This window comes from Arachis ipaensis, chromosome B6 (assembly GCF_059453495.1).
Source record: "Arachis ipaensis isolate K30076 ecotype BB chromosome B6, ASM5945349v1, whole genome shotgun sequence".
NCBI classification, from domain to species: domain Eukaryota; kingdom Viridiplantae; phylum Streptophyta; class Magnoliopsida; order Fabales; family Fabaceae; genus Arachis; species Arachis ipaensis.
This window is the reverse complement of record NC_142441.1, coordinates 26542115-26568356: the sequence shown is the minus strand read 5'-3', so window position 1 is coordinate 26568356 and position 26242 is coordinate 26542115. Positions and strand designations below refer to the sequence as shown.

Below are 26242 nucleotides of genomic sequence, written 5' to 3'. Positions count from 1 at the left end.
ATGGTGGATGATAATAACACTAAATGGTCAAAATAGTCTTTAAAATATCACTATTTTTTTAAATTAGTGCTTAAAAGATTTTTTTATTCAATTAGTTATGTTAGTCCTTCTGTTATTTTATTTATTGATGATATCAAAATTTACTAATGTGACATATTGAAATTAAATCACAACACATATTTAAAAGTTTTAATTGACTATTAACATGACTAATTTATGAAATTAGATCAAATCAATCTCAAATTGAAGAATTTCAATGCCTCGAGTTCTTTCTCCAATTATATTTTGATTTAATCTAATTTCATAAAATAATCACGTTAATAGTCAATTACAATTTCTAGGTGTGTATTAGAGTCTCACTTAACGTGTTACATTAGCAAATTCTTATACCACTACCAAATAAAGTGACAAAAGAACTAACAGGACTGATTTAAAATCTTTAAATGATAAAATTGATTAAAAAAAACTTTTTAAGAAATAACTTACAGAACAAATAATTTTTTAAAGACTAATTCGACCATTTGCTCATAATAATAACAATAATAATTCTAATTATAATAACAGTAATAGTAAGTATAACAGTAGTGAATATTATTATTTAAATTAACAATAATAATAATAATAGTGTTTAAATTAACAATAACAATATTTAATTTATAAGAAAAATAAATCAATACAAAGTATATTTTCCTTCTGAGTCAAATGTGCAAAATAATATGCTGATCTTTTTGCGATTAAGATGTTGTTTGACGAATGTTCTCCTCAATTTTTCATACCCCTATGTGGCTTCATCGTTATCAAATCATTCTAATCCTAAGATTTTTTAAAAATATTGTAACCTTGTCATGTGTGTCTCTTGGTCCCACCACCATATATGTAAAAGGTAAATTATTGAAGTTTTTGGAACTTAATTAAAACAAAAGTGAAAATAAAATAAATAGTATCTTATTTTTTAACATTTGTTTTGTATTTTTATTTTTTAATAATTTTTTACCTTCAAACATCTTATAAAAACAATGAAAATGCTAATTGCACTGATCCATTAAATAACATGTTCACCACCTATTATTTTTAATTGGTCATGTGAATGAAGTTGAAAAAGCAAACTTCACACGCCTATAAATAGATAAACAATCTGAAGAATATTATATATATAGTAATAAAAAATCTTTTCTCTCTCTTTTATATTACTAATACAATTCTTTTTTTTATTTTACAAGTATTTTTGAATACTCTTCTCTCTCACTCTTTACATATAATATTAGTAAATATATTAATCATCTTTATTATATTGAGATAGTAATTATGGTACTAGAGTCTTTTACTTATATTTCTTTATTTTATATTTATTTTACAACATGTTATCAACACGAGACTCTAACCAAATTTTAGAAGATTCCAGGTAACAAATTTTTATTATGTCAAAGCTCTCTCATCTTGAATTTAATACTCTTGATATATCTGGAAACAATTATTTATCATGGATACTTGATGCTAAAATTCATCTTGATTCAATGGATCTTGGAGATACCATTAAGGCTGAAAATAATACATCCTAGAAGGATAAAGCCAAAGCCATGATTTTTCTTCGTTGTCATCTTGACGAAGGATTGAAAAATGAATATCTCACATCGAAAAATCCTACAGATCTTTGGAAAGACCTTGAAGAAAGGTATAATCATCAAAAGATGGTGATACTTCCTCAAACCCGTATGAATGGATGCACTTGCATCTACAGGATTTTAAATCCATAAATGAATATAATTCTGCACTGTTTCGAATCACCTCACGAATGAAATTATGTGGGGAAAAGATATCTGATAATGATATGTTGGAGAAAACTTTCTCGGCCTTCCATGCCTCGAATGTGCTCCTGCAGCAGCAGTATCAAGAAAAAGGATTTAAAAATACTCTAAACTAATTTCTTCCCTTCTTGTTGCTGAGCGCAACAATGAGTTACTCTTAAAAAATCAGGAAGCACGCCCAGCTGGCGCCCCCCATTTTCTGAAGCAAATGTGGCAAATCCTAACCCTAGAAGAGGTAAATGGCAAGGCTTTGGTAGTAAGAAGAAAAATGGAAGGAAAAAGAATTATATTCATAAGAAAGTATCTCACCAGAAGTGGGATAAAGAATGAAACAATGGGCAAAATAAATCAATTAAGGATAAATGCTTCCGTTGTGGTGGAAAGGGCCATTGGTCACGTACCTGTCATACCTAAAGGCACCTAGTTGATCTTTATCAAGCATCCTTGAAAAAGGATGACAAAGGAAAGGAAAGAAATTTTGTTTCAGATGATGAAAATTCCACCACTCATTATGATGTATCTAATTTCTTTGAGCCTAAAGGCACCTAGTTGATCTTTATCAAGCATCCTTGAAAAAGGATGACAAAGGAAAGGAAAGAAATTTTGTTTCAGATGATGAAAATTCCACCACTCATTATGATGTATCTAATTTCTTTGAGGATCTTGAAGGAAATATTGGCTATTTGATTAATGATGGAATAGTTTAATATGTGTGTTTGTTAAGTATTCATGTGAATAATTTTACTGTGCATGTACTTTTTCTCATTTTATTATTATTATTATTTGTCTTTGAAGAGAATGGCAAGGATATATAATGAAGATGTATGCCTTACAGATAGTGTAAGTTTGCACACTATTCTCAAAAGTAATATATATTTTACCCATCTTGTGCCAAAAGAATATGTTAATACTATTATTGGTTCGGACAATGTGATAGAAGGCTCCAGAAGAGCTATAATTTTGTTTTCTGGAGGAACAACATTCATAATAAAAAATGAACTATTATCTACCAAGTCTATGAGAAACTTGTTGAGTTTCAAAGATATTCGCCGAAATGGATATCATATTGAAACAATGAATGAGGGAAATCATGAGTATTTATGTATCACAACTCATGATTTAAATAAAAAGGTTATATTAGAAAGTTATCCTCACTTTTATTTGAGTTGTATTATACCAAGATTAGTGCAATTGAATCACATGCCATTGTAAACCAGAAGTTTACTAGCCCAAATGAATTCATAATTTGGTACGACCGATTGGGTCATCCGGGAACAACCATGATGAGGAGAATTATTGAAAACTCCCATGGATATTCACTAAAGAACCAGAAGATTCTTAAATCTAGTGAATTTTGTTGTGCTGCATGTTCTCAAGGGAAGTTAATTCTGAGGCCATCACCAATAAAGATTGGATTTGAGTCCCCTGAATTCCTAGAAAGGATTCAAGGCGATATATGTGGACCTATTCATCCACCATGTGGATCTTTTAGATATTTTATGGTCCTAATAGACGCATCTTCGAGATAGTCATATGTGTGCTTATTGTCTTCTCGCAACCTGGCATTTGCGAGATTACTGGCTCAAATTATTCGATTAAAAGCACAATTTTCAGAAAATCCAATCAAAGCAATTCATCTTGATAATGCTGGTGAATTTACTTCCCAAGCCTTTGATACTTATTGTATGGCTAATGGAATAAGTGTTGAACATCCAGTAGCTCATGTTCACACACAAAATAGGTTAGCAGAATCACTTATTAAGCGCCTCTAATTAAATGCTAGACCCTTACTTGTGAGAACAAATCTCCCAACCTCGGTTTGGGGACATGCTATTTTACATGCTGCAGCACTTATTCGTTTGAGGCCAACGAGTTACCATCAGTTCTCTCCTATGCAATTAGCTTTTGGCCAGCAACCAAATATTTTCCATTTAAGAATATTTGGGTGTGCGATATATGTTCCCATTGCACCACCTTATCGCACCAAAATGGGACCCCAAAAAAAATTAGAGATATATGTTGGATATGATTTTTCCTCTATAGTGAGGTATCTTGAGATACAAACTGGAGATGTATTTAAAGCCCGGTTTGCGGATTGTTATTTTGATGAATCAAAATTTTCAACATTAGGGAGAGAGAATAAGCTTCCTGAAAAGGAACTTAATTAGAATGCATTATCGTTGATGCATTTAGATCCTCGATCAGGATAATGTGAACTAGAAGTTCAAAAGATTATACATTTGCGAAGAATAGCAAATGGATTGCCTGATGTATTTTTCGATACAAAGAGGACAACTAAGTCTTATATACCAGTAGAAAATGCCCCAATTCAAATTGATGTCCCAGTTGGACAAATTGCCACCGAAGCAAATACACGCCAGAAGCGTGGCAGGCCTGTCGGTTCCAAAGACAAAAATTCTCGAAAAAGAAAATAGGTAAATACTATTTCTGTTGAAAAAGACATTGTAAAGACACCTGCATTTGTCCAAAATTTTGATATAATTTTAACGCCAGAAGATGTTCAGGTACCTGAAAATTGTGAAAATGATGAGATCTCGATAAATTATGTCTTTGCAGGAGAGAAATGGGACTGAAATAAGAAAATTGTCAATGAATTATTTGCATATAATGTGGCATTGAATATCATGCATGAAAATAAGGATCTTGAGCCAAGATCAGTCCAAGAATGTCGACAAAGGAATGATTGGCCAAAATGGAAAGAAGTCATGAAGGTTGAGTTAGACTCACTTGCAAAATATAAAGTCTTTGGACCTGTAGTTCGTACACCAGAAGATGTAAAACCTGTTAGATACCGATAGGTATTTGTGAGAAAACGTAATGAGAAAAATGAAGTTGTACGCTACAAAGCTCGACTTGTAGCACAAGGTTTTTCACAAAGGCTCGATATAGATTATGAAGAAACGTATTCCCCTGTAGTGAATGCGATAACATTGCGTTATTTGGTCAGTTTATCTGCATATCAAACTGCATATGCATTTAATGGATGTGGTAACAGCCTACTTATACAGCTCATTAGATCGTGATATCTATATGAAAGTCCCTGAAGGATTAAAGATATCTAAACCATCCAATGAATATTCACAGCGATTATACTCAGTTAAATTGCAAAGATCTTTATTGGTATGAAATAATCTAGACAAATGTGGTATAATCGTCTTACTGAGTATCTGGCCAAAAATGGATTCAAGAATGATGATATCTATCCATGTGTTTTCATAAAGAAATCGTTATCTGCATTCATTATAATTACTGTGTACGTTGATGATTTAAATATCATTGGGACTCCTGAAGAGATTCCAACAATTATAAAAATACTAAAAGAAGAGTTTGAGATGAAAGATCTTGGAAAGACTAAATTTTGTCTCGGCCTGCAGATCGAGCATACAAAAAATGGGATCTTTATTCATCAAACAACATATACAGAAAAGATCTTAAAGAGATTTTATATGGATAAGTCACATCCATTAAGTACCCCAATGATTGTAAGAACTTTGGATGTGGAAAATGATCAATTCCGTCCTAAAGAAGAAAATGAAGATATCCTTGGTTCTGAAGTACCATATCTCAGTGCCATTGGAGGGCTAATGTATCTTGCTAATAATACACGACCTGATATATCATTTTTTGTGAATTTATTAGCAAGGTATAGTTCCTCTCCAACCAGAAGATATTGGAGTGGAATCAAACAAATCTTTCGATATCTTCATGGAATAGTTGATATGAGATTGTTTTATCCCTATGGATCCAAGTCATAATTAGTTGGCTATGCAGATGCTGGATACTTGTCTGATCCACATAAAGAGAGATCTCAAACAGGATACCTGTTCACATATGGTGGCACAGCTATATCATGGAGGTCCACGAAACAGACGATAGCAGCAACCTCTTCTAATCATGCTGAAATACTAGCGATACATGAAGCTAGTCGCGAGTGTTTTTGGCTCAGGAGTTTGATCAAATATATTTTGTCATCATGTGGACTGATTGATCATAAGATAGCTCCAACTGTCCTGTTTGAAGATAATACAGCATGTATTGCTCAACTTAAAGGCAGATACATCAAAGGCGATAGAACAAAGCATATTTCTCCCAAATTCTTCTTCACTCATGATCTTCAAAATCAAGAGATAATTGATGTCCAACAGATCTGCTCAAGTGACAATCTGGTAGATTTATTCACAAAATCATTCCCAAAATCCTCCTTTGAAAGATTGGTACATGAGATTGGGATGCGCTAATTTTGAGACATTAAATGATGTCAACAAGAGGGGGAGACTGTACTCTTTTTATCTTGGTCAGATTTTTTTTCCATTGAGTTTTTCTTGACAAGGTTTTTAATGAGGCAGTCCCCCATCAAAGGATATTGTACTCTTTTTCCTTTACTAAAGTTTTTTTTCCATTGGATTTTTCTTTAGTAAGATTTTAATGAGGTATAATCCTAAATGGGCATCAAGGGGGAGTGTTGTGATAAGATCAAATTGGATGCCCATTAATATGGGCGGTTGATTTTTATTTTCAATACTGAATGAAGTTGAAAAAGCAAACTTCACACCCCTATAAATAGAGAAGCAATCTGAAGAATATTATACACATAGCAATAAAAAATCTTCTCTCTCTTTTATATTACTAATACAATTCTCTCTCTCTTTATTTTACAAGTATTTTTAAATACTCTTCTCTCTCACTCTTTACATATAATATTAGTAAATATATTAATCATCTTTATTATATTGAGATAGTAATTGTGGTACTAGAGTTTTCTACTTATATTTCTTTATTTTATATTTATTTTACAACAATTTTTTTTGGTATGATATTTTGATTGAATTTAGTTATAATAATATATCACTCATATTCTAATTATTTTTTGTAAATTTAATTTTGATTAAAATTAAAATCGTGTTAATGCGACTTATGTTTGACAATTTTTATATTAAAATAGATGAGAATAAACTAAATTTTATTTAGATTATATTATTGAAAATTACTTTTACAAGACAAAATACTAAAAAAACATGAATTTAAAGAATTAATTTATCTTATTTTATCATGTTAATTTAGATTTTTTAAATAAATCTTATTAACCAACTTTATAATAACAATTAATATTTACTTGTTAAATTAACAAATACATATTCTAATAGACAAAATATCAAAAACAAAAAACATATATGAATAATATATCAAAATATACTTTATTAAATTATATTTTTAGTATTCTTTTATTTAATATTCTTTTATACTGTAGATTTTTATTACTTATAATTTTATTATTATTTATAGTTAACTTTTATTTATTCGCTAACCCCTCCATTATTTATAACTATATCGATCTACTATTTTTTTTTTTGGTTTATTCAAACGGTATTTTCTAACCCGACAGGTTAAGGACTAATCCGTCACGAATCTGAGCTCCATTTAAGGGTCTGTCGCTGGCCATTGAGTTGCTACATACACAAGACGGGGTTCAAACTCTCGACATTTGCTTAAGCGGACGAATGAGCTGACCACTATATCAATCTACTATTATAACCACTAACAAATGCTTATAAGAAACCAAGTTATACCAATCAAATCCACATCACGTTTTCACCGAAAAAAATTTTCTGGCCTGCTACAAGAATATTTTTTATTTTTTATCAGGATATGGGACAAATAAATTTATCCTAACACTACAACCCCATAAATCGATCCAACTGGCTATTCAAAAACAAAATAAGAAGACCCACTCCACTAAATAAAGCTCAGAGCAACAAGCCCATCCAACAATTCATTGGCTTTGAACAAATTCAGCCACAAAGCCACTGCACTACGAGCCGTTCACAAAGGGCAAAACTCCAGGAAACTCAACTCATCGTTCCTTGGTTAACGGGAGATCAGGTTCTTGTCTATCCTTGCTCTGCAATTTACTAGCGCCACCACATAAGCTACCTTGACGATCTCAGCCATCCACATATTTAATTCAATATCTACACGGTTTAGAATCATGTCATACCAGTATATCAAAAAAGTACACTGATACATTGGAAAATCTTCCAATAACATAAAGCCATGTTCCTCTTACACAACATCCTCTTCTTTTTCATCATCTCTCAGATTCCTTATTTCTCATCTCAACAATCTCTGTTTCACTCATAAGGTAAATTCTGCCACCCCTTCCTCTGTTTTCCTCTGTTTTTTAACTTCCAGCTTCTTTTTGTATGCAAATTGCAAAGTATTCTTATTATAATCTCAATTTCAAGTACTTGAACTTGTGTTTGATCTTATGCATGAGATTATTTGATTCTTTTTTATGCTTTCTATTCACTCTGTTTTCCTCTGTTTGGGTTTTTGGGGAGGATGGATTTTAATCATTTCACATCTTTAGATGGAGACATGAAGTACAATTACAATACCATCCTTGAAGAAATATTTGAGGTTTCTTTGTTGTCTTCCTACTCCTTTTGCTTCTTTGAATTTATCTATGATCTGATAAATGTGTGGAGAAAATCCAAAATCTCACTATATAACATTTTTTTGTTGTGAAAATTGAGATCATTTTTTCAAAAATAATAATAAAATCTTCTTAGTGGATGTTTTACATTGCATGTTTGAAAACATGTAATTAAATTGCATCATATTGTTCAAGTTATAGTAGCAAAACCATTTTATCTTATTTTATCTTATGTTTTAGGATTTAGTGTAGTATATTTGGACATTTGTGAAGACCAAGTCAAAAATGAAGTTATATATTTCATAAAGACTTTATCATGTCCAGATTCAGTTTTCATTTTTATCCAATTGAACCAATCATAGAAACAAGGTTAATGCTTGTTCTTATGCTAATGTAAAATGCTTGTTTCTTTGGACTTCTAATCTATAATGACATGGTTTTGGGATTTAATTTCAATTTTTTTTTATCACACTATAAAGGTTTGGAAGAATTTCAAATATTCCTGGAACACCGATTTTTTAATACTTTTAGCGGTTGATTTCAATTATAAAAAATATATATTATATATTAATTGAAATCGCCGGTTAAAGTGATTCATTTTCATATTTATGGCAATTTTTTGCTATAGGAATTATGAAGAAAGAATTGGTAAATGATGGCAGCGGTGGCGGAAGTGAGAGCGGCTTGGCAAAGAACGGCTAACCGTTGCTTTGTCCAAGAAGATGCAAAGAGAGCTCCCAAGTTAGCATGTTGTCAACCTTGCAGTACAACTTCGAAACCGATCAATGCCGGAACTGCCAATGCAGCAGATGAATCTAATCATGCTGCTGTTAGTGCCACCTCTTTTAACAAGAAATCTTCATTTTCCAATCTAACACCTGACTCAAGATGGTGGTTGAACCTTCCTCCGCCGCAGAAGTATCTTAGTAGGCAGCCTTGTGGCTCTGCTGATTCGACTGCTCGATCGAAGGGAAGTTTACGGGCACTTTCTTGCGATACAAGGCATGTATATCTTGCTTCTAACAAGTCTTCAAGGTATTTTTCTTGTTGCTACATGTTGCACTATCATATCAAGTTTTAACAAAGCAAATAACAATTGGAAATAGGGATCATTATCCATAGTGTTCAAGTGTTGATTACTTTTTCCCTTTAAGGTCTTATGTGTTAGTATATAATTACATGAGTAATACCCTAAATCAGTTCGTAAAAAATTTAGTCGGACACTTTAATTTCCAAATTTTTGTTTCATTAAACAAATCCGTCTCCACATCAGACTATTCACCTATATGGAAGGACTAGTATGAAAATTTTGAAAGTATTAGGATTGTTATACTGTTATGTTTTTATTAAATAATGATAGGAACTAATATGTAACTTTTTTACGAAAATTTGATGTGAAGATTGATTGTTCTAACAAAATAAAAGGTTAGTAAGTAATTTTGCGATTAAAATTTTTTGAGTATTAAAGTGTCGGACTTAAAATTTCTTTGGACTAATTTGGAATATCACTCTAATTAAATTTAGGTTGTTTGAACATGTTGGACTTTACTTAGACTTGCATCTTTTGCAGAATTTATAGCTCAATCCATGAGGATGTTATGGATGAAGTTTTGGAGGGAAACCATAGCAAAACACAACTGATAGAAGCACTGTGTCGCTCTCAAACAAGGGCGAGGATGGTGGAAGAGGCGGTGAAACAGGCTTATGCGGAGAAAGAGCACATTATTACACTGTTTTTCAAACAGGCTTCACAACTCTTCACCTATAAGCAATGGTTTCAGTTGCTGCTTCTAGAAAATCTTCACATTCAGCTCAAGAAACAAGGATCAGCAAATCTCCGGTCTCTTCCAGGCTCCAGCGTCCTTTGAATGTGGCGCGAAACCTTGGAAGACAAGGCATAAACCAAAAGGTGATATCACAACATATGCTGTGGCATTTGCTTTAGGATTGAGTCTTGTTGGTGCTGGCTCGATCTTAGGATGGAGTGTTGGATGGATGTTACCGCGTTTGTAGCGGCCGCGGCTGCGTCGTAGGGTTTAGATCTAAGAAATTGAAGATCCATTTTTGCATGCTTAGAACTTGAAGAAAATGAGCATGTTTGATGGGAAATGGTTAAGAGAGAATGTGTATGGGAATTTTGTATATTTGTGTTCTTAATATAGTGTACATTTTCTGAATTGTAATGCCTTTTGTGAAGAAATTGTTTACCAAAATTGTGCAGATAACATATGTTAAGAATATGATATAAATAGAGCAACAAGAACAAATAGAACTTGTCGTTTGATATCTACCAGTTCAACAGGCTAAGGACTAATCGATCAAGAATCTGAACAATATTTAAGGGTCAATCATTCACAAATAAATTGTTGGATACACAAACTAGTAGTTAAATTTACACAGCTAATTGTTGCAATACAACTTATAAAACTATTAATGGGTGAAAAAGCTTCAAATTACGGTCGAACTTGGCCAAATTTAATTGCTGAAATAGTATGTAAAGTGCTTCAAAATATGCATCTTTAAATATGTACATATTATGCTTGTATCATGTGTTTTAAGCTATGACCAAGTAAATATTATTTTGTCAACATTAAATAAATGAGTATATAAAAGTAATATCAACTATACTATATTATAAACATTGAATATTTAAACTATAAAATTATATAAGTATTGTAATACATAAAATAACACTCCCAGGATTCAGTACAAAGTTTTAGTGATATTGATTTCATAAAGGGAAGAAAAAGATGAAACCAAAAAAATAATAATATTAAAATTAAATTATTGAAAAAACAGGTGGATCATGGATAAGTTATGATTGATTTGGACCTGACTATGGTAAAAGTCCTAGAGATTAAGGGCACCATAGCCAACTTCCTTGAGCTTTTGACTCTTCCATGGAACCACTTGCTTGAAGCTCTCACATATCATTGTCTATAAAAATCAAAAGCAGTGCAATAACATTATTAAGGGACCATATCCTTATTCAATGTTATAACTTTGTAAAAAGATCCAAGGCTATGTTAGATAGATGCTCCTAAAATATATTTAACATGTATTTAAAATTACTAATTTTTATTTTGAATGGTTATAAAAGTTTCTAAAACATGTATTATATATACTCACAAATAGTTTCTAGTCTAAAGCCACATTAATTAAAAATATAATCTTCATAATTTTCATAAGTGCAAGATAGTTTTCAACCTATTCCATAGTGTTTATAACCAAATAACAACTACAACACCAATTTCACATATTTCATTCACCATATCCTTAAAAAATAAAAAGGTTATGCTAGATGTACACCAAAATTAGCTACTAAAATCAGCCACCAGTATAAAATATATACTAAAATATAAATACACATTGAAAATAAATTAAACTACACATATATTTATACACAAATATATTGGTGGCTGATTTTAGTGGTTGATTTTAGTGTATAAATAACATTTTCTAAAATAAAAATTAAAATAAAAAATTCAAAAGAATTTCCTATGAGATATTCTTAGATGAAAATAAATCAACCACTTTGAATTTACATGCAATCCTATAAAAAGAAGTATTTAAGTACTAATATTCATTAAGCACTTAACCCTAGAAAGGAAATTATCACTATAACACAAGTTTTTAATGTTTAGAAGTCAAAACTTACCCATGGCTTGGCATGGAAGAGGTGGGAAATGCTTCTAGAACGTTGCATCTTTGTCACACTTCTCACCTTATTGTCATTAACGTGATAATCTTCATCAGCAGAAGATGTAGAATTAGAGGAAAAGACAAAACTGCCCCTACTCACTTCCCTTTTGACATTGAAGCCCTTCCATCCCCTCAATGAACCAAACCACCCTCTCTCCTTCATCCTCATTCCTATGTCTAGAGCCTAATACAAACAATCTTAGTTAGTAAACTATATTATACATAAAAAATCTTACATGTACTATTTTTGTAACATCTCTTTTATATTAAAAGTGATCAATAAAAAAAACAAAATAAATAACGCTTTTATACTATAAAAAAAAACCATATTAAAAAGTGTACAGAAAAAATAGTACAAATATCATTTTTCCTTGTTCGAGCCGAAAACTCACTCTAGAAGACGGAGGAAGGTGGCAAGTGTTGCTTCTTGAGATACAATAAGGACCCTCCAATACACTGCTTGGTGAGTGAACTTTGGTTGCATCATCATCACCTTCATCATGAACTAGTTGTTGCAACCTTGGAGGAAGTTGCAATGACTTTGACTTTGAGTTGGTCAAAGTAACAATGGCATTAGTACTAGAAAAAGAAGAAGTTATTCTTGGCTTGCCAGGTTCCTCTTCCCAACCAAATGGTACTGAAGCTAAGGTGCAAATTGGTGGAGTTACAATCCCTGACCTCTCAGGAGAAGAAGAAGAATAAGAATAATCCACCATTGTTGTTTGAGGATTGAACTTGAATATTGGTAGAAGAATTGATGTGTTATTCTGTTCTTGCTCTGTTTCTGACTCTGTTTTACAACCACTCATCTTTGCTTTCTCCCTTCTTTGTGTTTGTTATATAATAAGACTCTTTAATCTTGTGCTCCTATTTTGAAAATAATCAAATCAATTTCATGGTATATATAATTCCAAATCCTTTATATAAATAAATAAGAGGGAATTTCTTATTTGTGTATCAACAAGAGAAGCTTTTGGTTATTCCTCAATTTGTTTGTAAAATAATTTGATATTTAAGAATATATAATATAGATAATATTGAGTTATTTTTATCGTATTTTTATATATAAAAGCATACATTAATATTGGAAATTTCAATTATCTTTATGTCAATCTAGTGAAAATATTTCTAACATATTATAATATATCTCTCGCTTTCACGGTGCAAATAAGTAAATATACAAAAATATTATATATATTAAAATTAGTTATTATGTATCTATGTATAAATATATATATTATTTAGTTTATTTTTAATATATATTTTATATTATTTATTAATTTTAGTGTACACTTAGTATGATTGTTAAATATGTAGGTATCTATTTTCTCTTTTAATTGTTTACAAGTCCATACTATTTAAAATATTTCAAAATAAAGTAGTAAAATACTAATATTCAGTAGATTGAATAGTAGTTTAATAGGTGATCTTATTATTTTTTAGATGTTCTTAATTTATGTTATGAAATAAAATACTCATCCTAAAAAAATGGTTATAATTAGTTAAATTCTTAATAATATAATTTATTATAAATTATAAATAAACTTATATATGTAGGGATTAGGACATTTATGAATATACAACAAACTTTGGTCTTTTTTATGAGATATTGAAGGAAAGAAAGTGCCACAAAGGTGAAGCTACTCCACAAAAAAATGTTGCCTTTCTCTGCAGAAAAGTTACAAAATGACCATTCATAATCAATAATCATATATGCTCTTATTATTTGTTCTCCATCTTGCATTGCTATACATGTAATTTTCTCAAAATATGCGTATACTGTAGGCAATTCAATTCCTTCATACATTATCATTCCATAAAACAAACATAATTTGTAGAAACATGCATAAAATGTCTGTTATGTATGTAAAATTTGCATGCTAAAAATTAATAACTGAGTTATTCATAGTATATTTGTGTATATTTATATATATAAATTAATTAATAGATTTTTCAATTAAAAATAGCTAGCTATCAAATCTGTAATAGTTTAATAATTAATTTATTTATAGGAGGATAATAAAAGTTTTATAAAACACCAAATATGTTTTTTATACAGTGATTGATTGATAGTTAATTTTTTATATACACATAATATATAATCAAAATGTAGTAACATGTTTTTCACAAACTTTCACATAATTTTTCGATTATAAATGTCCTAGTTTTGACATAATCAATTGATTTGATCACAGAACTACTTGACAATTTTTTTATATTTTATTAATTTAAAAATAATTTAAATATATAATTAATTAATAATAATAATAATATTTTTATTTGAATTTTAACAATATCTGATGTACCAATAATGTTTTTGAACTTCCAATATTTCATGTTATAGAGCGTACATAAGAGGGAAAAAAATACCAATCTGAAAATAGTTATGCGTAGTGAAATTGTTAGAAGATTATTATTCAAATATTAATGGCTGGTTCCTAGTGTGGCTTGGTATATGTGGTTGATACCAAATTGTGATGGAGAATTGAGAAGCATGCAATGGGCATTAAATAGTCACTAGTGATTGGTTTCCAAAACAACATTAATTAACATAATATAGTTGCCCTAAAAAACAAGTAATTTCAATTTGCCACAAATTGCATATGATTTCCTTCACCAAGAAGCACATTTGAAAGCTACAAGCTGAAAATTGAGGTTCATATATGGCCAACTATCTCATAAGTCAAGTATTTTTGTAGGAAAGCTTCAATTTTAAAAAATAAAAATAATAACAACTTATTTTTTTGGGTGGACAAAATCTAGATTTAAATGAAAAGACAATATTGCATGGACACCGGCACAGACACGAGATATGCTGATATACAAATTTTACAGTTTTATAAATACGGAAACATGGCTATATATAAAATATAAAGTATTTTTTAGATAAATCGTAATGATATTTTGATATTTTATTGATATTAAAATAAATTATTTTTTAATTATTTTTAATGTCTTATTTTAATTACATACATACATTCATCTCTGCAAAATATATAAATTATATATTTCTATTTAATAATTTAAACTTTTGGCATAAGTAATTTTATAACATAATATCAAAATATTTATGATAAAAGAATTCGATTTTTGTTACTCAAAAATAAAAAAAAAAAGATCGAATTTTAAAATAAGAAAAATATAAGAAAATTAAAAAAAAAATGTTTGTATAAAATTCACACAACCAAAAAATAATTTCTTACATAAAAGGGTGCATAAAATAAATATATAATTATTTATATATTTTTATTTAACTATGTAAACTTTTTGAATAAATTATTTCAAGAAAATCTCAAAGTTTTAAGTTCCATGCAAGTCTAAAAATAATCCTTAACATGATAGTCTTAATTTTATTTCATATATATATATGAAATAAAAATTAAGTGTACACATCTCATCAATTATTACAAGTAATTTTAATAAATAAATTCATAATAATGAAATATTCATGATCATTTTGTAGTAATTGAAGTCCATTTTCCATCATAAGATGAATTCCAATCTAAAAATTACTCTATATTTTTCACTTTAATCAAATTTTGAAAGAGATAATTATGAATAATTTCATCAACTATTTGATTAAGAATGATACAAATGGCCATCAGTTTTGATAGATAAAATCACTTTAATTTATATAAATATAGTTGGTGTACCAACTACTCTTGTTTTCATTGACTGTTTTGTTAAATTTTCTTGATTGTTATAGGTAAGAAGAACAAGAATCATGTTGAAAACAACTTTTGCCTCCACATTTTGGGCAACCATATATTTGCTTTGAGAATCATCAAAATATCAAATCAAAAAATATATGTATTATATACGGAAATTATTTTTAATATGGAAATGAAAATGGCATTTTAGTTAAATATTGATATTTGAAGTGTATTATAGTATTGTAAAAATTATTCAACATGTGGACCAGGATGTTGTCACGTGGCAACACGCTCCCCACGTGTTGACTTCCCACCTACAAAATCCACTCATGATTCACCTACAATTATACCAAATAATCACATTTTTAACAAAAACACCAATATTTTTTTCATATAAAAAAAATTAGTCTATTATGTATTGGCTTTCTTCTTTTTAAAAATAAAAAAATAAAAAACACCAAACCAAACCCATCAATAACAATAGTCTTCATTAAAAGGTACTTAAAATTATTCAAAATTGACTACTGATGAAAAAAATAAGCTAAGAATGAAAGTTAAGGTAAGTCAATTTGAAACTATAATTTCACAAACAAACAAAAAAATTGTTTTAGGTGTCAATTTGAAAGTTATAATATTATTGATGATATATTGTAGTAATTTAGGGTAAAAAACCTAAACAAGCCAAAGAGATATCAAATTTACACAAATAAGCCAAAGCAAAATCTAATTTATCAATCAACCAAAGGACATTTCTATATAGTTCGAACCAAATAGGTTCGAACTCACTTTCCAAGTAATTCGAACCACCTTGGTTCGAACTCAACCTCCATAATTCGAACCAAATAGGTTCGATTTACACGTAAATTAATTCGAACCAGTTTGGTTCGAATTACACAGACCATATTTCGTACTAGCATGGTTCGAATTAGTGAGGAGGAGAGCTGTATATATATGGTGTGAAGGTGAGTTGCTATCATTAGAGTGGGGTTACATGACTAGTGAGGAGAGTTTCGCTGTGTTGGTTCACCACAGAGGATCCATTAAGAAGAAAACTCGTTCCGGTGTGAAGTTCACTGATAAGGATCCTCTCTGTATTATCGTCACGTCTACGACGAGGTATGAGGACCTTGTTAGCTCTGTACTGCTGAAACTCGGTCTGGAAGGTGTGAAACGGGTTAAGAAGTTTTTTTATCGATTTCTAATTACGGTGCTCCAGAACACCGTAAAGTACGATTGTTTCACGATCGGGAGTGATGAGGACTTGCAGGTCATGTTTCATTGTCGCCGGCAGTTTCCAGAGGTTAGGACACCAGAACTGTTGGCAAAGTTGGTTGACGCGGTGTCCAGCTCGGGGGGTTCGAACCGGAATACCACCACTTTAGCCACGGTAGCCGGTTCTAGCTCCAGACTTGCCGTTGCATCTTCCTCCGTCCCTGCGTACGAGCCACCCGTCCAACCTGTCGCCTCCCCTTCGTTCGCTGTTGATCTCATCGGCAGTGTAGGCGACGAGGTCGGTGAAGGTGGGTATCTGCCGACATCTTTACAGTGTGCTGCACCGGCTGGGGTTGGAGATGGATTCTTGGATGATCCAGAGGACGATGATGTCGAGCCGGATATGATTGCTGATGACAGTGGCGATGATGTTGGAGCAAGTGAGCCTGCTGGGCCGGGCGGTGGTTCTAGCTCTGGCACGCAACAGTACCCTCCACATTTTTTCTCTTTGGACTTGGATGCCATGAGGCAGGAGGGGATTGCTGGGCAGCCGGCTGGATTTGGCGCTAGAGATGCTGAAGGGTCTGCAGGTCTAACAGAGTTTCAGGTTGGTCAGCAATTTCCGGATAAAGAAGAGGCCCTGTTAAGTGTCAAGACTTATAGCATCCGACGAGGGGTATAGTACAAGGTCGTGGAGTCTGACTATCGCCAGTATGTGGGCAAGTGTTCTGAGTTTGGCAATGGGTGCACATGGTTGATTCGGCTCAGTCCCCGACAGCGCAAGGAGATTTGGGAGGTCAAACTTTACAACGGACCGCATACTTGTCTCACCACCTCCATTTCCAGCGACCACAGGAGTTTGGATTACCATGTCATATCGGCATTCATTATGCCAATGGTGAGGGCTGATGCATCCGTCAGCATCAAAGTGCTCATAAATGCCACCGCCGCACACTTTGGGTTTAGGCTGACTTACAGGAGGGTCTGGATGGCGAAGCAGAAGGCTGTTGCCCTCATCTATGGTGACTGGGATGAGTCGTACAACGAGCTCCCAAGGTGGGTGTTAGGAGTGCAGTTGACGATGCCTGGTACTGTTGCAGTGCTAAGGACGAGCCCTGTTCGTGTCGGTAGACAGTTGGACGAGTCTCGAGCTTATTTTCACAGACTGTTCTGGACCTTTCCACCATGTATCGAGGCATTCCGTCATTGCAAGCCCCTAGTTAGTATTGACGGCACCCATCTGTATGGCAAGTATGGGGGAACGTTGCTTGTCGTGATTGCACAAGACGGGAACTCCAACATACTCCATGTTGCATTCGCATTAGTCGAGGGTGAGAATGCTGAGTCGTGGTCCTTCTTTCTCTCCCACCTGCGTGAGCATGTGACACCGCAGCCGGGTCTGCTGATTATCTCGGACAGGCATAACGGCATCAAGGCCGCCCTTAAGGCTCCTGAAGGAGGCTGGTTACCTCCGTCTGCATACCGGGCATTCTGCATTCGACATGTTGCGGCAAATTTCACCCTCACCTTCAAGGGCAAAGATGCAAGTCAAGGCAACATACAGAAGGTTGGCCGAATTATTTGTTCGCAAAGGGAGGGAAGCTGAGGCGCAGATGGGTACCGGACAACAATTTAGTCAGCACTTGGTGAAGTGTATAGAGGCCAACTTGAAGACGGCTAGGTGCTTCACGGTAACTGTGTACGACAGGGATAACTCCGAGTTCACCGTCGCAGAGACAACTCCGACTGGTTCTTTCTCACTGGGTACCTACAGAGTCTCGCTTGCATCTCACACATGTGACTGCGGATACTTCCAGGCACTTCATTTCCCATGTCCCCACGTACTGGCATGCTGTGCCTACTCACGGCTTACATGGGAGCCTTACGTCCACCAGGTGTATCGTCTTAGTTCGGTCTTTAGTGTGTATCAGATGGGTTTCACACCTCCCATTCCGGAGGGTTTCTGGCCACCATATGATGGGCCGACTGTCATCCCTGACCCCAATAAGAGGCGTGCGAGAGAGGGTCGTCCCAGGTCCACTCGGATACGGACCAATATGGACGAGACAGATCCGAACCGGCCAAAGAGATGTGGGCTTTGTCGGCAGCCCGACCACACACGTCGGAGTTGCCCACAGCTCGGAGGAGCAGAGCACACACGGAGACATGATTAGGTGTATTGGTGGCTTTGGTACTTTTGTTATTTCAATTTCGCATTTAGATTCCACTATTATCGGTTTTCTTGCTTGTAGTTGGTGACTGATAGAATTTGTTAACGTTAGTGCGATGTACTTTGAATGAGATTTTAGTTAATGAATATGTTCTGTCACTGCAGTTTTAAACGAAATGTATGTCTAATGCACACCGGCAAAAATAACTTTACGAGTTTTATTAAGACATGATGCGGAAACTATGTTCGTAACTTAAATTGCTTACTGGAACGAATTCTGAGTAATTCGAACCAAGCTGGTTCGAATTACTTTGTAAATATTTCTTCAGTGTAAATCGAACCTATTAGGTTCGAATTATCAAGTTAGGGTTCGAACCAATTTGGTTCGAATTATGTTGCTTTGTTCTATACGTGTAATTCGAACCTATTTGGTTCGAATTACTTGGAAAGTGAGTTCGAACCTATTTGGTTCGAACTATATAGAAATGTCCTTTGGTTGATTGATGAATCAGATTTTGCTTTGGCTTATCTGTGTAAAATTGATCTCCCTTTGGCTTGTTTAGGTTTTTTACCCAATTATTTATGTTGCATAATAGTATTTATCATTTTCTCTTATATTTTGTAGTTTATATATAATTTTTTTATTATTTAAGTTAAATCCCCTTAACACTATATATATAATTTTAACACTAAAATAGCAAAAATATTTTCAAAATATTTAAAAATGTAATGGTAGATTAGAGTGATCTTTTAGAAAGAAAAAAACGTAAATTTTAACAAAAAAAAATCCGCATTATATAAATAAATTGTGAGTCATTAAAAATTAAAATTGTGGTTAAACTTTTTTCCAGTTGTGTAGGTATCCAAAAGTGGATTTTGATGATACTAACGCAATCATTGTTTTGTGTATCTCCAAAAACACTTATATGTCACTTTCCATCACGTCAATGTCAATATCTGCATCACCAACAGAGCTCATATGTGTGCATTAAAGTGCATCAATCTTATTGATCTTATATTATTAAATTAGGTGAATTAAACCCTTTTCAAGGAATTAAATTTTGACTTGTAGTTTTAATTTTGATTTTTTTTTTTTTTTTGGTCTACTAATTTTGATTTTCTTAACATGTAATGTAATATACTTTTGACATTATTAAATAAAATAATAACAAGCTTATGTCATGTATATTTAGAACACTCACTATATTTAAACATTGGCCCAAATTGACTAGAAATTTTATATATGGGTGGTTTTTTTTAATTTAAAAATATTGAATTTTTAGAATTTTATCAAAATATGGGAATAAATGCAAAAAGAGAATGGGAGGGTTTCTGATTTTCTTTTTTTTTTTTAAATGAAAAAGAAAAATTACTGAATGCTATTTTTAATTTTATTTGAAAATTCCGGTAACTAATAAAAATAATTTGTGACAAGAGTGCATAGATGTAGAAAATTACTGCACAATATTAAACACAGAATAAAAATAAAATTAAAAAAAATAAACTAGGATATTTACAATTATAAAGTACCTAAAAATTAAAATCCACCTAGTTGCTATGCACACTACCATCAGGTTTCCTTCCCTTCCTAAACCTATTAAAGCAAAAAATTAAAAATTAAAAATAAAAGAAAAAGGTTAATTAAGGTTTCTAAGCATATTATATTAGATTGATAGATGTTGAGTGATGTTATGAATCACAACATGGAGTCAAGTCATTCAACAAATGACTAATTAATCCTCCTTTGAACAAATGAAAATCCTCTTCACCATTTTGCAGAAGTCCCTACAAAATTTCATAAGCATAAATTAAAGGGTTTGTTCCAACTTTTTGTTATTGCTAAAAAAAATTTATATAATTGTAAAACCTTTTATAAAATAATCAAAATTTTAATAAATAAAAAACCATATAGAATAGCTTTTCTTTTGGACTATACAGAAAATATCAAGTTACAAAATGTCTTTTTTTTTTTTGTGAAAATCAGAAAAGAAAAGCTTCTTGATGAGTCTTGAGAAAGTTTTCATAATAATAATAAACCATTTACATATCTTTAAAAAGAAAATTTGAAAAACAGAAGAAACTATGCAAGAAAGTTGAAGTTACTCACTGCCATAAATCATCATCAAGAAGCATAAGGTCATTTTCTTCATCAGTGAAAGTAACAGCCCATTTCTTCTGAGATATAATTTCTCCTTCAATGTCAAACATTTTCTCAAGCTCAACTATGAGTTCATCATAACCATTTAATGTGGTCAAGTCAATTGCACGACCAACTGCTACACCTTCCATTTTCACCTTCAAAAATTAAATATAAATAAAAAAATCAAAAATAAAATAATGAATTATGAAGGAAAAAATTCAGGAGACAATTTTATACAAGTAAATTACTGAAATAACACCTGAAATATCTCTTCGCTAATAAAATAACCAACCAAACATTAATATTTCTTCGATATGGTCGTCTAACAAGTTCATCCGATCATCAGTTGGACTTCCATGTCATGATTCATGACAAAATTAGGCCCAATCAAATTGTCAAACCACCTAATTTTTTAGAACATATCAAATAAATATTCGATCTTTTACGGGTTATTTTGTCAACTAAGTAGACTTTCATAGGGACTATTTAGGTATTTCACTAATTTGTCACCTTCAAAGATTCCTAGCTACCAAACACTGTCCTACTCAAAACAAAGGCTGAACAATGACCCAACCTCTCTTAAAAATGTGGAAGGAATCTTTGAAAACATTACATGTATCACATATGAAGAGTTTCAAGTATACCAAGAATAACGGTGTTTCATCGTTTTACCTGTTGATCTCGATCATAAAATATATACATGATTGAGATTAATGACTAAAAGTACTAAACACCAATGTTCCTGGTATACTTGAAAATTTTCATATATTCATATGTATGTTTAAGGCTGAAACAAAAATAAAAAATAAAATAAAGGTACCTTAGTCCTAGTCCTCATGGATGGTACATGGCCCTGCTTGTTGGACAGTGAATGGTTATTGAGACTCTGAACCTTCTCAGTCTCACATGCACCAACAATAATAGATTCTTTGGGACCACAATGAAGGATAGTTGAAGCTTCACACCAAAGTTCTTTCTCCAAAGGGGTAACAACATTACTATAGCTGCTAGTCAAATTCACCCCAAACAACCAGCAATCCATGCCCTTCTTCCCGTCTTCGTTATGGTCGCATGCCGGACCTTCGCCAGCTGGACCGGCCGGGACGACGGCTTTGTTGTTTTTGAGGTCTTGAGAAGAATTTCCATTGCCATTCAAATGTGGTGGATGCCATATTGTAGCTACTTGGCTTTCTTTGCTACCTGAAGCAGCTGAAATTCCGAGATTAACATCATCACTAGGTTAATAATCCAACAATGTTTGTTCATTAAGACATTAACACCCCAAAGTTGTCGAACGGTAAAAAAACGGCTTCTTGTTAACTTTCCTTCCAAAATTACCCCTCTATTAAGATGTTATTTTATCAATAAAATGCATCACGTGAAAGGGTAATTTTGGAAGAAAAGTTAAGAGAAGTCGTTTTTTGCGCAGTTCAACAACTTCAAGGTGGAAATTGCATATTTATAAAGTTTAGGATGTAAAGTGCACATGATCCAAAGTAACATTCTTTTTCCTACCAGAAGATGAAGCCTCAGCATGCCTTGATCTTTTTCCCTTCGCCATCGGTTGAATCATATTCAAAGGCGAAGTAACAAGAGGTTCAATCTCCCAACATGAAACTCTATCTGGTCTTTGCATTGTTGCTGGTTCATCCCATTGAACCTATGTAACAAAGAAAAAAATTATACACTAATGAGAAAACTAGAAGAACTTAATGAGTGATTTCGAATGAAGTCGAACCTTCAATGACCTCCATTGAGAATTCGGCCATTCTCGAGATTCATCTCCAACTCCAACTATAGTACCACAAAACCTGACAAAATAATGGTGCATTAATCTAAAATCAACTTAGAGACTAAGGTAGATTAAACTCTTGATACACATTTAAAATGATACCTTTTGTCAAGTGGATCTTCACCCTCATGTCTCATCTTGAATCGCATGCCGATTTTGAAGTCATTGTTCATCGTGTCAATATATTTGTTTAAACTAACAATAAACTGGCTAGTCCTGAATTGAATTCAAAAGTTAAAAGCATAAATGTTTCAAGTAAGAGTTACACAAAATGTTTAAAAGATGCTTACAAACCTTGGCTTGTAATAAACCACAAACATGGTACTAGTCATAACAGAATGGCTTGCAGTAACAATCACTCCGAGGCGCATGTTTTGTGTCGACACCACCGAGGAAGGTGTAGGACTCTGCGGCGGATTCAAACGCCTAATGCCTACTCTCAGTTGTCCATTCTCTCCCCTGTAAGAATCAAGGATTAAAGCACGGAAATTCGCAGCATAAGGACTCATTATGTCAAAGCAGGACATTATAGAATGCATTATCATGATTTCAAGTACCTTAGAAAAACAAAAGAATCTCCAACAACCAATTTCTTGGCTGCAACGAATGCACTCCAGCCAGTTGTAAGCAGGTGCCTCTTCGGATGTCCTTAATAAATTGTGCAAAACAATAAGAAGATTTCGCAGTTAAAACATAAATTCAAAGAAAAACAACCAAGATTTTCCAATATTATAAACCAAGAAAAAGTTACCTCGGTATATATGCTTAAACTTCCATTCAACCCCATGAATATCCTTTGCTACCAACTCCTGAGTAGGATTTTCCATTGTCATATCCTACAACATATAAACTCTTTTTATTATTTTCTTGTAATCGAAAATATATTCTGGTTCGATCATTCTCGGCTAAAGAAAACACACCAATTGAGGCAAGCATTCATTAGCGTGCTTCCGAAGAACCGAAAATCCTCCATGTGTGCTAGTATCTGAGGTACTCAGTGTCTTACAAAATGAGTAAAATTTCTGTTTCGGTTTCTCGGAACAAATTGGATTAGGATCTAGAGGATCATTCTGTTGTACATAGAACGAAAACAGAAAAAAATGGAAAAATCAGTTAAACATTTTTCAATTTTCAATAATGAGGGAATTAATTGTTCGGAAAATGTATCAAATTCTCACATCTGAAGATGGCTGCAAAGTGATTCGAGCATAAACCTCGTCGGTTTCCATCTCGGCCTACAAAACAAAATTAACAAGATTCTATAATCAGTACATGAAAAATCATCATTCCAATGAGCCAATCAAGAACACATAACACAACATAAGGAACCAAAAAAAGATAAACATTACCAGACACTTAACATCGATAACACGGCATAAGATCTTCGACGGAAGATCGTATTTGGGAGATTTCTGGTTCTTCATCTGCCTCAATTCTTGTTCTGTAGGTTCTGGCAACTACAAAAGAAAAAATCAAAATTATATAACACTTACTAAACCCCTTAAGGCTTAAATTTGAAAGCATACATAGCACAAAAATGGAAAAAAAATGAAATTCACAAACAAAATCAGAAACAAGGTAAAGAAGTGTATATCATACCAATTCAATGTGACCCTGAGGGAAATAGAAAACTCTGTCTTGAACACAAGGAACATCCATTAATGGCCCTGCACACAACCTCCATAGCTCTTTAAACAAATCATCACCAGCCCCATCTGCCACAAAACAAAACACAAACATGTTGGAAACTTTGCATGGTTTTTTTCAGACCAAAGTTGGAAACTTTTTTCTCTCATTTTTGCATTAAGCTCTTCCTTAGTAACCTCCATGTTCACAAGGCAAAAGGGTCATTCACTTCATATTGAAAAATTAAAGGAAAACATTAAAAATGAAGGGTCCCAACAACATTAGTCAATTGCTAAAAGAACACAGACATTACTCTTTTTCAGCTCAACACTCACATTAACCAAACATGGTAACAACAAAACCACATGAAATTCCAACCATAACCTCACACTGAAGTTGTTTCCTTTGACAAGAAACCACTGAGATTATTACCTTCTTCCTTATGTGCCATTCTACCATAGAAGCACAAAAAAGAAAAAGAACACCAACAACAGAAAAACAAAGACCAAAGACAAAAAAAGACAAACACAAAGCAAACAAGAGAGAGAGAGAGAGAGAGAGAGAAACCAACCAGCCATGATGATGGTTAAATGAGAGTGAATGATAATGTGTTCCTTTGTGTTCTCTCTTGCTTCTTCTTCTCTTTCTGTAACTGATGACTGTGAATTGTTCTGCTTTATATGTGTGTTCTTTTTCTTTTTCTTTTTCTTTTTTCTTTGTTTGTTTGTTTGGAGCTGCTTCAAGTTTCGGTTACAGAAAGCATGGTTGTGTTGTTTATGGTGTGTCACCAAAACCGAAGAATATCAAGGGATCATAACTTTGTTGGCCCTTTCACTTTGAAGCTGCAAGAGAAAAGGGTCACACTTTTTTAGAATGGAAGGCTTCTCTCTCTTGTTAAGTGGGGAGTTTCTGAAATTCTATTTCTATTTCCTTTTGCTTCTTCTCCTTCCCTTTCATCATACAAAAAAGATGTTAATTCTTTTTCATAATATATTAATAAAAATTTTTACTTGCACACTAAAAGTCAGTCATTAAATAAAGGTGAAAACTCAACTTTACATGAACTTGATAAATGGAAGTTCGTCAGATGAAAATTAATCAAATTATTTAAATTATTTAAAAAAATTTAATTATTAACTTTATGTAAAATTGACTGTACTTAAATTTTTATTTTAAATAAATTATAATATATATAAATATATAATAATAATAATAATATATCATTGATTCAAACTTAAATAACTATCGTAATTTAAAAAATTTTAAGATTAGAAGATAAATTTTTTTATATATATTATTAGATTTTATTTATTTTTAATTAATATTAAACTAATCGAATAATCAGGTTGGTTTGTTTTTTTTTTTGTTTGGTGACTTAAAAGAAAAATAAACAAAAACTAAGAAAGAAAGAAAAAAACAAGAAACTGCTTAAGAAAGGCAGTTTCGCTGAATACTACTCCCAAACTCCTTCCAAGGCAATGGAAGCTCCACTTGGGAAAAAATAGTCCTCATTGCAATCTTTGCCATGATGTCTGCTACTGTATTTGCATCTCTCAAGATCAACCGAAGATCAACACGCCATTTCCAAGACATGATATCTCGGATTTTTAACACCAAAGGATCAGTAAACCCAGAGCAATCTTGTAAATTATTGACAAGAGTAAAAGCCTCCACACAGTCTGTCTCAC

The 26242-nt window shown here is 32.5% G+C and overlaps 5 protein-coding genes across 7 annotated transcripts; 3 read left to right on the top strand and 2 right to left on the bottom strand.

The window, feature by feature from the left end:
* The first annotated feature begins 7595 nt into the window (after nt 1–7595).
* Nucleotides 7596–10486, top strand: LOC107646710 (uncharacterized). Of its 3 annotated transcripts, XM_088489455.1 has the most exons (4): nt 7596–7965; nt 8194–8243; nt 8888–9294; nt 9830–10486. In XM_088489455.1, exons 3-4 carry the CDS (start codon nt 8912–8914, stop codon nt 10125–10127), a joined length of 681 nt encoding a protein of 226 aa, XP_088345581.1. In that variant the 5' UTR covers nt 7596–7965; nt 8194–8243; nt 8888–8911; the 3' UTR covers nt 10128–10486. The 3 variants fall into 3 exon arrangements, with proteins under 3 accessions (XP_088345581.1, XP_020961143.2, XP_088345582.1); XM_021105484.2 differs by lacking the exon at nt 8194–8243; XM_088489456.1 differs by lacking the exon at nt 7596–7965 and having other exon boundaries at nt 7972–8243; nt 8888–9261.
* Nucleotides 10487–10907: 421 nt separating this feature from the next.
* Nucleotides 10908–12854, bottom strand: LOC107648115 (uncharacterized protein At4g00950-like). Its single transcript, XM_088489454.1, has 3 exons — nt 12354–12854; nt 11918–12145; nt 10908–11196 (listed from the first exon to the last, which is right to left on the bottom strand). Exons 1-3 carry the CDS (start codon nt 12768–12770, stop codon nt 11110–11112), a joined length of 732 nt encoding a protein of 243 aa, XP_088345580.1. The 5' UTR covers nt 12771–12854; the 3' UTR covers nt 10908–11109.
* Nucleotides 12855–17907: 5053 nt separating this feature from the next.
* Nucleotides 17908–18432, top strand: LOC148554948 (uncharacterized). Its single transcript, XM_088490561.1, has one exon. It carries the CDS (start codon nt 17908–17910, stop codon nt 18430–18432), a length of 525 nt encoding a protein of 174 aa, XP_088346687.1.
* A 7-nt stretch (nt 18433–18439) lies between these two features.
* On the top strand, nt 18440–19000 carry LOC107646709 (uncharacterized). Its single transcript, XM_016350876.1, has one exon. The coding sequence runs from the start codon at nt 18440–18442 to the stop codon at nt 18998–19000; it is 561 nt and encodes a 186-aa protein (XP_016206362.1).
* Nucleotides 19001–20368: 1368 nt separating this feature from the next.
* Nucleotides 20369–25416, bottom strand: LOC107646708 (auxin response factor 18-like). Its single transcript, XM_088490225.1, has 14 exons — nt 25126–25416; nt 24528–24643; nt 24278–24385; nt 24107–24163; nt 23849–23998; nt 23680–23764; nt 23486–23576; nt 23223–23387; nt 23031–23144; nt 22875–22947; nt 22652–22796; nt 21957–22345; nt 21104–21291; nt 20369–20781 (listed from the first exon to the last, which is right to left on the bottom strand). Exons 1-14 carry the CDS (start codon nt 25130–25132, stop codon nt 20730–20732), a joined length of 1740 nt encoding a protein of 579 aa, XP_088346351.1. The 5' UTR covers nt 25133–25416; the 3' UTR covers nt 20369–20729.
* Between the last annotated feature and the right edge of the window lie 826 nt (nt 25417–26242).